Source organism: Diceros bicornis, chromosome 6 (assembly GCF_020826845.1).
Source record: "Diceros bicornis minor isolate mBicDic1 chromosome 6, mDicBic1.mat.cur, whole genome shotgun sequence".
Lineage (NCBI taxonomy): Eukaryota > Metazoa > Chordata > Mammalia > Perissodactyla > Rhinocerotidae > Diceros > Diceros bicornis.
The window spans coordinates 7430043-7441484 of record NC_080745.1 but is presented as its reverse complement, the minus strand read 5'-3'; the positions used below and the strand labels follow the sequence as shown (position 1 = coordinate 7441484).

General features: G+C 40.1%; 1 protein-coding gene across 8 annotated transcripts in view; it reads right to left on the bottom strand.

The window, feature by feature from the left end:
* Nucleotides 1–337: 337 nt before the first annotated feature.
* Nucleotides 338–11442, bottom strand: part of NRG3 (neuregulin 3) — a 1040976-nt gene continuing 1029871 nt past the window's right edge. For 3 of the 8 annotated variants that reach the window (XM_058542792.1, XM_058542794.1, XM_058542795.1), the window contains 3 exons: nt 7317–7490; nt 1873–1944; nt 338–1629 (listed from right to left, as the gene is read on the bottom strand). In XM_058542792.1, coding sequence (XP_058398775.1) covers nt 1122–1629; nt 1873–1944; nt 7317–7490 — 754 coding nt within the window. In that variant the 3' untranslated portion in view covers nt 338–1121. The remainder of the gene's footprint in view (nt 1630–1872; nt 1945–7316; nt 7491–11442) is intronic. The other 5 variants (XM_058542796.1, XM_058542798.1, XM_058542797.1 and 2 more) reach the window with 3 other exon arrangements.

Sequence of the window (11442 nt, the reverse complement as noted above, 5' to 3'; positions counted from 1 at the left end):
TACTTATATCGTAATGAGCCAATAGTTGTTCCTCTCAAAAATATTCACATCAGAAAATGGTCTAGACATTGTCAAGAGGTTTATAGGACCCCACCATGCAAGTGACCTTGATTTAAAAACTTACTAACTAAACGTTATACTTAATGGAAAAATTTTAAGTGAACAGATCTAAGAGGGAAATTTTTTTTCTGAATATTAGATTCCCTGATGTTTCAGAACAAATTTTAGCAAGCTTAATACGCACACACATGCACACACAAACGCATAATGAACACATGTGCATACAGCATACCAGTGCTCCATTGAGCAAGCCCACACACACACACACACACACACACACACGCTCGCACACACACACACACACACAGGCACACACACACTGAGAAATGCTCCTCAGAGCCCCTAAATGATCTCAAAGAAAAACATTTCTATTAGCATGATTTTAGTGACCCAACATTGTGACATTTTTGTCTTTTTTTCTATAATAATTTCATATCTCCCTCTGAGATTCTGTGCCTTCAAATTTCAGAGGAAGCTGGCACATAAGAGTAGCTAAGATTGCCCCCGCTGACTCCCTCTATCTCCTGTCCTTCTCCTTCCAGAGTCTTTGTGCCATTCTTCAAAAATTAAATAGAAAACACTACATTTGTTGACATGACATAACCTGTGATGAGGCTGTCGAGTGAATAGAAATTTAGGGGTTGGGACTGGCAAGCCAAATGGCAAGGGCCATCTGCTCATTGGCACGTCTGCCCTCAGGATACAGCTCGTCTCTTTGAAACCAGGTAACTGCCAGTGCTTTTTTAAGAAGACACTGGCACTGTGGGGTTGAGGGTCTGAATCGCCCACATCTAAGAGCCAAGGACGATGGTGTTGGGGCTAACTGAAATTGTATTCAGAATCCTACCCAAAAGCTTTAGTTGTAAGCTTTATCACTCCTGAAATGTTTCTTTCCCTTTAAAAAAATATTTTGTTAAAAAACACTATGATATGAGGGCGATAGACTATTTGGTTTCTTCTAAGTAGATGCTCTTAAATTAATGCATATAAATAATTTGTATTTCATTTCCTCTCTTTCCTGTTGAGCAAAGCATAGAATGCACAGATTCCTACAACTCAAGTCACTTGGTCAATGCAGAGTCTCTTTGTATTTCATTTCTTAAGACAAATTGTGCCTCTCGTTCTGATTTGGCCACGGGACTCAGGGGGAGAAAGGCTGTGTTTTCACTTGCGCTGTCCTCGGTTTCTACGCTGGCCAGTTCGTAGTCTTCTGACCTCCTGGCATCAGTCAGAATTCGGATCTGCTCCTGGACAGTTTCTAGCAATATTTTCACTTCTTGTTGTTCTGCTACGAGACAATCGCTGACTGGAATACTCACATTGACGATATCAGCAGAGTAAGAGTTTTTGCACCATTTGATGCTTTTGACTTCAGAAATCCCTGTCATTTGCATGCAGGTTTCCTCCAGGCCCACTGAAGGGATGATGGGCACGGAACTGGCCCTGTTGGATGGATATCCCATCAGGTCTTTTTGATCCAAGCTATTAAAATAGGAGTTTGTCTCTCTTGAAGGCAGTTGCATATTTATTGATGCGTTTTGTTCGGTTTTTAAACCGTTGGATGAATACCTGAAAAAGAGACAAAGTGTTACACATTCTGCGTTCTGCCAATCTTCTTTAGAGAAATATTCAGTCACCAAAGCACTTTCCACATGCACCATCTCACTGAATTCTCACAGCAACCCCATGAGACGGATAATACGTTCCCAGTTAAACAGAGAAGTAAACTAAAGCTCAGATAGGTGAAGTGACTTGCCCAAGGTCACACAAAAAGTAAGTGACAGACTGAGACTCGAACCCAGATCTTCTTACTTTAAGTCCAGGGAGCTTTCAACACACCACAGCTGTATAGGCAGGTGGGATATAGTCTTCCTGACCTCTATCCTAGAATACAAAGTAAATGGGGATTGAGCAGGTAAGTGTGGCCTTTCCATAGTGACAAACAGGAAACCCATAGAGCCATTACTCCACTCCATGAACCTGACCACCCTCTCAGCCCTGGTTTAGTCCAGTACACTCGCTGTGGCCACCCTAGTTGGAGGCAATCAATCATGAAGTCCGATAGAAAGCATCAAGGTACTACAGTCTTTGAGTTTTTCTGCTTCACACGGACTTTAGGGGAACCAAATCCAATGTCCATTGGCACTCTGCTCTGAAGGAACTGCCTCACTGCCAGATTGCTGAGCCTGACAATGGGGATAGGAGGCACACAACTTCTCTGTCTGCCCAGGGAGGACCATGAAGTGAGTTCCATAGGGCCTCCACCAATCTAGCACATTTCTCACAGGGTCTTTGGAGCCAAGTAGGCTAGTTCATTGACACACGGCTATAGCTTGTCAAGAATGCCAATGTGCCATTCCAAGTCATTTGAATATGCCAGAATCTGGCTAGCCTCCTTGCATGTTCAGAGCTAGTGAACTTTCTAGTGCTCTGAACTTTCCAGTGCCAGAAAGTGGGGCAGGTATATCATAGAGTCACAGAAATGTGGTTTGGGCACCTGAACAGTAGTCTTTATTCTATTCCTCAGTTATTTGTCCTTAATTTAAATGTTAAATTAAACACTATAATTTAAGCATAATCTAAACATAACCACCCTCCGTATAACAAATCTCATTCCCCTTGTTTTACATTATAATGTAAATAAAAATCATGTTTATACATGGAAAGAATAATTGCAACAAAGTGTGTTGGATACTAAACAGAAGTCTTTATCAAAAGGACATGATGGGAGAAATTTAGAGGTCTGTCTTTCCACCAGACAGTGGTAGAAGACTGGGAACAAATTTAGGGGTCATTGTAGTCCCATCCTCTCTTACTGTGCATAGCACAGAGTTGGCAATCAATAAATCTTGATGGAATGCATGCATGAATACCTGAACAGATCTTCAAGGTAAACACTCCCTTTATATCCCAGTTAATATCCATCTCAAACATAATAACAAGAGCTAATACTTGCATAGTGCTTTTGAAAAGCACTTTCACCTCTAATTACCTCATTGAATGTTTTTATAAACTGTGTGGTTTATTTATTATTATTACCATGTAATGGATGAATAAAGAGAGTAAGGGGTACTCAAATGAATTGCCCCAAATTATACCTTTAGTAAGCAGCAGAGGAACCCAAGTTTGTCTTATTTGAATTGTTGCTATCAAAGCCAGAGATGACTGGGCATCCCAAGATGCACCAGAACATCTTTTTTTTGGAATGTATAATCTTTACCTGTGCGAACTGTAAAGCCACATACAAGAAAATTTCCTGGGGGATCTTACTCCTTCTCATCTTACTCGAGTTATATGATTGAAAATATGAGCCTAAAGGTTCTAATCAATGAATCAATCTCAACAAGAAGAAAGGGGACAAATTTCAGGCTTTTGTGTTCTGACCTTAGTACCATCCAGTTAACATCATTAATACGTTTGAAGATATAGAATGCCTGTTATCAGATTCACCAATGACATAGAGCCAAGAAATATAATTAGGATAAAATTGTATTTCACGTAGATATCATCAGGGTATATCAGTGGGTAGAATCTAATAGGTTGAAATGTGATGGTAATAGGTACAAATTCTTATACCTGGATCTAAACATTATTTGTAAAAATGTTGGCTAAAGACGTAAATATCTTAGAAGATTTAGTCAATTGTAGCCTTAACAAGTCGACAATGTAGCATGACTAAGAAGTAATCAAAGACAATGCAAGCCAAACTTGGAGCAGTCCAATACAGCGAAGTGCTGAAATAACGAGTTAGACAAGAAAGAGGAATTGCAGTGACTTATGGGTCACCTCACAGGCCAGGTATGGGACACACGGCTGGCAAAAACTGAAATCTAAAATGCCACCATAACATGAAGATGCCCCTTAAACAATTAGAACTCTCTGAAAATGTGATTTTGTTTTGGATCAGACATGATTTCAAGTCCTAACACTATTACATGCTCTGGAATCTTACACAAATAGCAGCCTCGGTGTAATTTTCTCATCAATGAAAACAATCACGTAGTAGTACTGACCCAGGGGGATTGCTCTGAGGACTGACTGAAGTAATACCCCTGCACTATTCCACCAGAGGCGCACTGGGAGTCCTCACTTCCTTGCTAGAGTTGCTGTGAGTGTCCTAGCACTGGCATTTGAGTAGAAGGTGAATACTACTCTCTAGAAGTTTAAGTGAGAGTCAATTTTCTAGATATGATTCTAGATTAGAAGACACTTAGAATTCTGTATCCCTTGAGAGTCAATGACTCTTTCAAGTTTGATCCATGAGCTTGTCATTCAGTGACTGTAAATACCAGTTTGGACTGCCCTTCCTCTAACCCCTCAACCAAGAAATCACAGGTGCATTTCGTCTGTAACTATGTGAGTCAAAGCACCCTTTTAAAGAAGAAAAATTCCAACAGTCACTTGGTTTGATTCCCGGTAATTCAGGGGCCAGGCCGAGGAATTTCTGTTTCCCTAGGGGACTCCAAGACCCAGTTCCTGGTGTATATGGTATCAGAACGAACTGACTAAATTGAAGGAATTCACTTTTCCCTCTAGAGCCATACAATTAGAGATTCCATTTACACATCATCATCCATGAATGTGATTTTCTTCACATTCCTTTCCTGGTTTAGTGCTTTATTTAGTCAGAAAGGCCAGATCTCAGTTCTTTCACATGGGCTATCCCACCTTGGGCTAGCCATTTAAATTCTGCTATCCTTACTGTGTTCATCTGTAAAATTCCCGGGGAATAACTGGCGTTAAGTTTGTAAAGCTGCTAGTTAAGTGAGATAGATAATCGGTATATTCTGGATCCCTTCTGCTTTGCAGGTGGCAATCTAACTGGTGATTCCATTTCTTTCTGTCTAGCATATGAATACATTAGTGTGATTTGCCTGACATAACTCAGTTCAAAGCTCTCCAAGCCATTGCCATGATTATCCATGATCCACCGATAAGGGAAGGCTCCTGAAGAATCTCCTCTCCACCTCACTCCTTCCTCAGGCTTCACTAAGATAGGTGCTGGGTTCAAGCAGGGCTGAAGTCAACGCAAAGGAGAGAAATCACATACACTGGGAGCCTAACTAGCAGACAGCGCCCACATGCTCGATAAACAAGCAGCAGATGGCTGATGGCTCTTGCAAACTCATTCACTCTCCCTCCAGGCTAGGGCCAGATTTGAGGAGAGCCTTTAGCTGCGAAATTCTATTACCAATCCCATTTCCAGTCGGAAGAGACGGTCAGTCCCCCAGGAGTGGAAAATAGCTGTTTTCAAGAACTGAGAATGAGATTGCTCCTTGAGATTCATTGTGCTGAGCACACAGTGACTTATACTTAGAGTCGTCATTTATCAACGTCGGGTGCATATCACACACGGGAAAATACACGGCCAGCCAGCTGGAAAGAGTATTCCAGACCCAATAATGCTTGAACCAAAATAAAGCCACCACCATGCAGACAATAAGTGTAAGTTTTCCAGGAGGTAAAAGACAAAGCAGTACCCGAACGTGCAATGGGAACCTCGGAGCCCCTGTAGATCTGTGTGTGGTTCAAGACTGTGCCTGGCACAGGCTCTGAGCATCCTTATACCTGGCACACATAGAATGACAGCCATACCAGTGCCCAACAGAAAGAAAGATAGCATGGGCTGGGCTCTCTCTCCACTCACAGAATCTCTGAGCTTGGTTTCACCTCACTCTTTCTCACTCTAACATTCACCCCAGGGGGGAAAAAATATATATATATATACTCCTAAGTTACAGACATTATTAGTGATTTAAGAAGAAAAGTAATTCTGAAACATGATTAATTATAATTATAGGCTAAACGCAAGCCCCTTTTCCAGATATAAGGAAAAGAGAAATACAAAATGCTTTTTGACTTGCATTATACATTTTGGACAACTTGGCTGTTATGTTGAAATTGCAAATGTCACCCCAGATCTGTACCAAATACATTTTACAGTCCACTTGGAATTGCTTCCAAATTACAAAACCCAGCCATGGGCTATTTATTTTCTATCCTTCTGGTCTTCCTTAAGAAATCTGTTGCTGAGCTTTATTAGACGGGGCACTGCTGCGTGCACATATCTTGCCCAGAAGAAAAGAAAAAGGTCTGTGATGGACCTCCCACCTGCTTTGGCCTTCAGCTTGATAAAGACAGTGTGGAAAAATCACCCAGGCCAAAGCAGCATAGAAATCTGGCCTGGCTCATCCAGAGAGGAAAAAAAACTAGATGCATTTAGAGCATGGCTGGGTTGAGAGAGGGAACGGATTCCTGAAATTTCTGGAGTAAACTCTGAGTGTGCTGCTCTTGAAATCAATGACAATACTATAACAGTTTCTGTGACAATAAATACCAGTGCTACTTTTCTGCTTACTATGTGTCAGGTACAAACTCTTTGCACACATAATATTTTTTTAAATTGGCCCAACAACCCTCCAGAAGGCTGGTATTATTTTGTTCAATTTATAGATGAGAAAACTTAAGCTCAGATGATAACACTTTCTCAAAGTTACACAAGTAGTAAGGGGCAGAGATGAGATTTCAATTTAAGTCAGTTTCAATTTAAGCAGTCAGTTTAAGTAAGGGCTGCCATGTTTGAGTAGTGTATGCCAGTTAGATGAACGGTGGCTAAAACGCATCCTACACTCCACACAACACGCCATGAGCCCTGTGAGGATCTGTCCACTCAGAGGAAAGGATGCCTTTTGCACTGCAAGGTGAGCAGCAGCTATGGTGTCCAAAGTCCATCTTTCCATCCCTGCGCCATGAATGAAATTAGAGATCTGCCGTCAGTAAGTTGTACTTGGACAACGTGCTGTCAACACTGACCTTGACACACCCAAGAATGCTCGATGGAAGCAAATACTATATGTATGTCACAAGTTACTGTCTAGGGTATTGTCCACAATTAAGTAATTTTTTCCAAACCTAAGGATAAAGGAACACTTAATCTTCCTAGGAAATCTCTATTTTTTAATCATACAAATTCTCAGTTGTTTTAGCAACTATATCATAACACAGTACCTAGATATCTATATACATATTTTCTTCTTAGTGTTATATTTCTTTTCCTTCTACCAGTTCCCTAATATCTATTTCCATTGCACCTATTCTTTTGAGTTAGTTTACCTGTGTGGAACAAAGATGAGAGTAAGCATAAATAGCCAATTAATGACGAAATCAGTGAATAAAATCCCAAGGAACATAATAACTCAATTTAAAGCTATAGCAGTAATGACACCTCCCTAAATTCCATTGTTTTTAAGACATACCGTTGGCAAGGTATTGTGTCCTGGTCTGGGATCCTTGATTCCTCAAGTTGCTGATATGCTGGTCCCACAATTCCGCCCAGCCTACTTCGGGGCGAGGGGGGTGTCCTTCTGAAGGCATTCCTATGGAGCATACCACTCCTTTGCCCTGGGCTGCAGCAAGAGGAGAGACTCCTGCTGGAGTGAAAGAAAACCAACAAACAAACTGATCATAGCGACGACCTCACAGGTGGCTGCTAGGATTTTTCAAATGCTTTATTTGCACCCCGATCCTCAAACTTCTAGGCCAGGCTCCATCCACGACTGTAGTATATCTGTTAGGAGGGGATCAGAAGTTGCCAAATCCATTTTACCCTTGCAGAGACAGAGACAAAGAGAAGTCCCTGTGTTTCTGGCTTTCCAGTTTGAAGCACAATGGACCAAAATAATTGCATCTTTCCAGACAAAGATAAGAGGTGGGCTTAGGGAATTCTCAAGGTCCTGATCCCCATTCACTCTCATTATCCAAGCTATAGTATAGGTGTCTCTAATAAAAATAAAATGGCTTTGTTATTAGACACTGAGAAGAACTAAACACAGGAAGCCCTGAAGGGATTTATGGGGAAAATTTCACTTGTGTTAGTGGTAGAATAAACAAACTTTATTTTAATTGGCATTCTCTCCTTAACATATGTGTTAAATTCCCAGTTCACTACCCCAAATTTTTGTCAGTCTTGAGAAACTAAATTATTTTTCTTTGGAGTTTGCTTTAATAAACATCAGATTATATACTTCATTTTGACTCATGCAACCAAATACCCAAATAACCAGATGATTTTTAGGTTCCATCAAAGGGCAAAAGACATAAACAAAATATGCATTCGGTGAGATCCCTACATAAATCATGTTGAACAAAAGAACAGACTCTTTATAAAGATCAATTGCTAATTTAACTCATTACCTATTCCATGTCCATTCCCACCTCCACCCACTGAATCCACTCTACCACCACGCGACATGGTGGGACTTTGTTCCTGTGTAGACATCCCACGAGCTGTCAGTTTATGTGGTCAAACTGATTCTGCAGTGTTCAGATAATACGTGAACTTAGAATTTTGTGCTGCATTCTCATTTAACTCTGAAAATATCAGTAAAACCATACAGAGAAAGATGAAAAAAAATTTTCAAAATTTCAATAAACCCATCAAGTTCTAAAGGGACCAGTCCCCCAAAGGAGTTTTACCCATATCACTATACTATTTGGAGTTCTGTAACTCTTCTCCCACTAGCGTTACTGTTATTTCTACTTAATAAATATAAAACTTCTCAAATATTATTTAAGGCCAGAGTTTGAGAAGCTGACATTTGAATGTTAGGAGCCACTTTCCCGGTTTGGGTAATGTAACTGATCAAATTTCATATCCCTCAAGGCAACATTAACTTCCTAAGTTTGTTCAAACACCAGATTATACCTGGCAATATTATTACACCTTCATTCTTCATCAGGATATTTCTTGTATATTGAGTCTCAAAATGCCTAAGAACAAAGGACCTCTAATTAGGTCACTAAATCACCAATTTTAAGGAGGTCTATAACAGCTCATGTGTTTCCCTTCCTTCCAGCTTCTATCTATAGCAACCAGTGGCAATTATGGAACCTGTGGAGTACTCAGGCTTGGGCGCTAGAGTTAGTAGCATCTGGGTGTGCATCTCGGGTCTGTACATTACTAGCAGTGTGAAACTGGGGGAAGTACTTGTACTAGTCAGAGTCCTGGAGGGACAGAGATAGCACTCTAAATTGGGTCATTTGGGGAGATTTTGCTATAGATAAAAGTGTGTTCGGTGTTTGAGGAAAAAAAAAGAGCACCACAGGATGCTACTGTACATCAGGGCTAGTAACAGGGGAAGCTGTTACTACTCCTGTAACTGAAGGGAAAAGGGAGGGAGCAGTTACCAGAATGGAGAGAGAAAGGGGTTGTAAGGAGAGGACGACCTGGCAGTTGCTGTGGCCCCAGGAGGAGGGACATGGCTGAGGCAACCAAGCAAGCGGAGAGCGGGCAGAAGTGCCAGGACCTCACTCTCCCCCGCCCTTCCAGCTCTTGCGGGTGCCTCTCATTGGACCAACAGAAGCTAGAGGACAAGGGAGGCTGCTGCCCTCTTAGTGCACAGGGAAGGCAGAGAAAGGGAATGACTAGGGAGGAGGAGGTGCAAAAGAAAGGTCTTAGCATCATGTGTAAGTGTTTTCATAGGATGGCTATGGGGGTTAAAAGAGACAAAGTACAAGAAGTGTCTAGCATGGAGCCAGCACGTGGCAGGTGCTCCACAAGATGACTTCCCTGATTCCTCTGCCACAACTGACAACTCAAAAGCTCCTACTAATTACTGAAAACCGTGGTCTTACTTCACTGTGAAAAACCTACATGTCTGTTGTCTAGAAATGAATTATATTGCCAAAACATAATGCAATAAGAATGATATGACATAAAAGATATCTTCTTTAAAAAGGAAGAAATTTTTTTGGACTAAACTTGAGAAATAATGACTTTGAATTAATAGCTTTGTTTCATAAATGAGTTATCCAAATGAGTCATATTTGCAGTGCACAAAAAGAAATTAATTATTCATAGCTAGCCAAACTGTCACAACAGCAAAGTCTACCGGTATGAACTAGTGACCCGTCTTAAAAAACCATTCTACACATATTGATCAATCAACTATTCAAGCCTTCTAACTCAGTGGCATTCAGGAAGTTATGGAGCAGTGCGCAGGCTATATAAATCAGTGACCAGGCTATCAATCATGAAAACGCTCATGTCTACTGCATGTTTTACAAAACAAAAGCTATGATATATTAAACTATAATTTACAAAGTTCTAAAAGCACTTTATAAATCAACTCTTGCCTATCTATCAGGACACAAGGTACGCCAACAAATACTGCAATGTCATTGAACCAAACAAAAAGAAAGGTCTCTTACAGACATCCTTATTTAATCTGCGGGTGACTCTTAGAGGCTCAGGAGCGCAAGCATCAACATGGAGCAGGGGTAGGGTATTTGCAGCTCAAATGCCTTAGAAGCTATAATTCTTTTTTCTCAACTTCAAAACATTTATGGCATAATATGGTACTAGAATAATATTATACTTAATTATTTCACTTGACTGGATGGAATACCACTTTCACATGTGTTATAATCAGCAGGGGAAAATATTGTTATGGAGAAAATATCCATCTTCTAAAAGGCTGGTAATTTTGGGCTTATTTCCCTAATTAAAGAACTTTCATTAGGTCTAGTGAACTAAAATGCTCCTTTCACAGGGAAATATATGTAAATGTCTCAATTGATATAAACCAAAACTTGTAGTTAATAACTAAAGCAATTATCCAATAGCCTAACATATTTCAATCCTGAGTTGAAAATATTTAAACCATTTTTTTAAAAACTTAGCAAGCCCTTAATATCTCAGTCTCTACTCATGTAAAATGAGAATAAAAATCATCATCTAGTACTGAGGATTAGTATCAAGAGTGACTGAAAACCTCACAGTAAATGTGGCCAGCATCAAAAAAAGCCTGTTTTTTTGGAATCATTGAGAGGTGAGGGAGAAGACAGTTTCCTTGTCTAAAGCGTGTTTCTGTCATGATGGTTTCTAAAACATTGTCTAGATGGTTGGTGAAAACCAAGAGTTAACAACATTTATCTTTCATTGCTGGGAACAGTAGTTATTTTTTACCTTTTCCTTCTAAAAAATTTAATCTTTTCATAATTTTTTTTAATTTTAAAATACTGTACTTCTCACTAAGAAAAGGAAGCTGAAATCTTTAGACAACTTCCACAAGGAATGAGGATATACATTCAGATGTACATAAACATAATGCCTATTCCAGTATTAGTCCCAAACATTGGCACTTGGTTTAGGACAAAGACTGAACTTTTGGAGTTCCAGATTCCTTATGTATAAAACTCAGCATGTGACTAGAAGATGCTGAAGAGCTTGTTCAGCCTCAGAATGTCATGAAATTTATAAGATAACTACTTTTGGCTTTCTTCCCAAAAGAGCCAATTTCTATGGTCAACTTGCAAAAGAGTGCCATATTATCTGTTCTTGATAATAGAAGACTTTATAGACCCAAGGAAAAGATTTGCCAG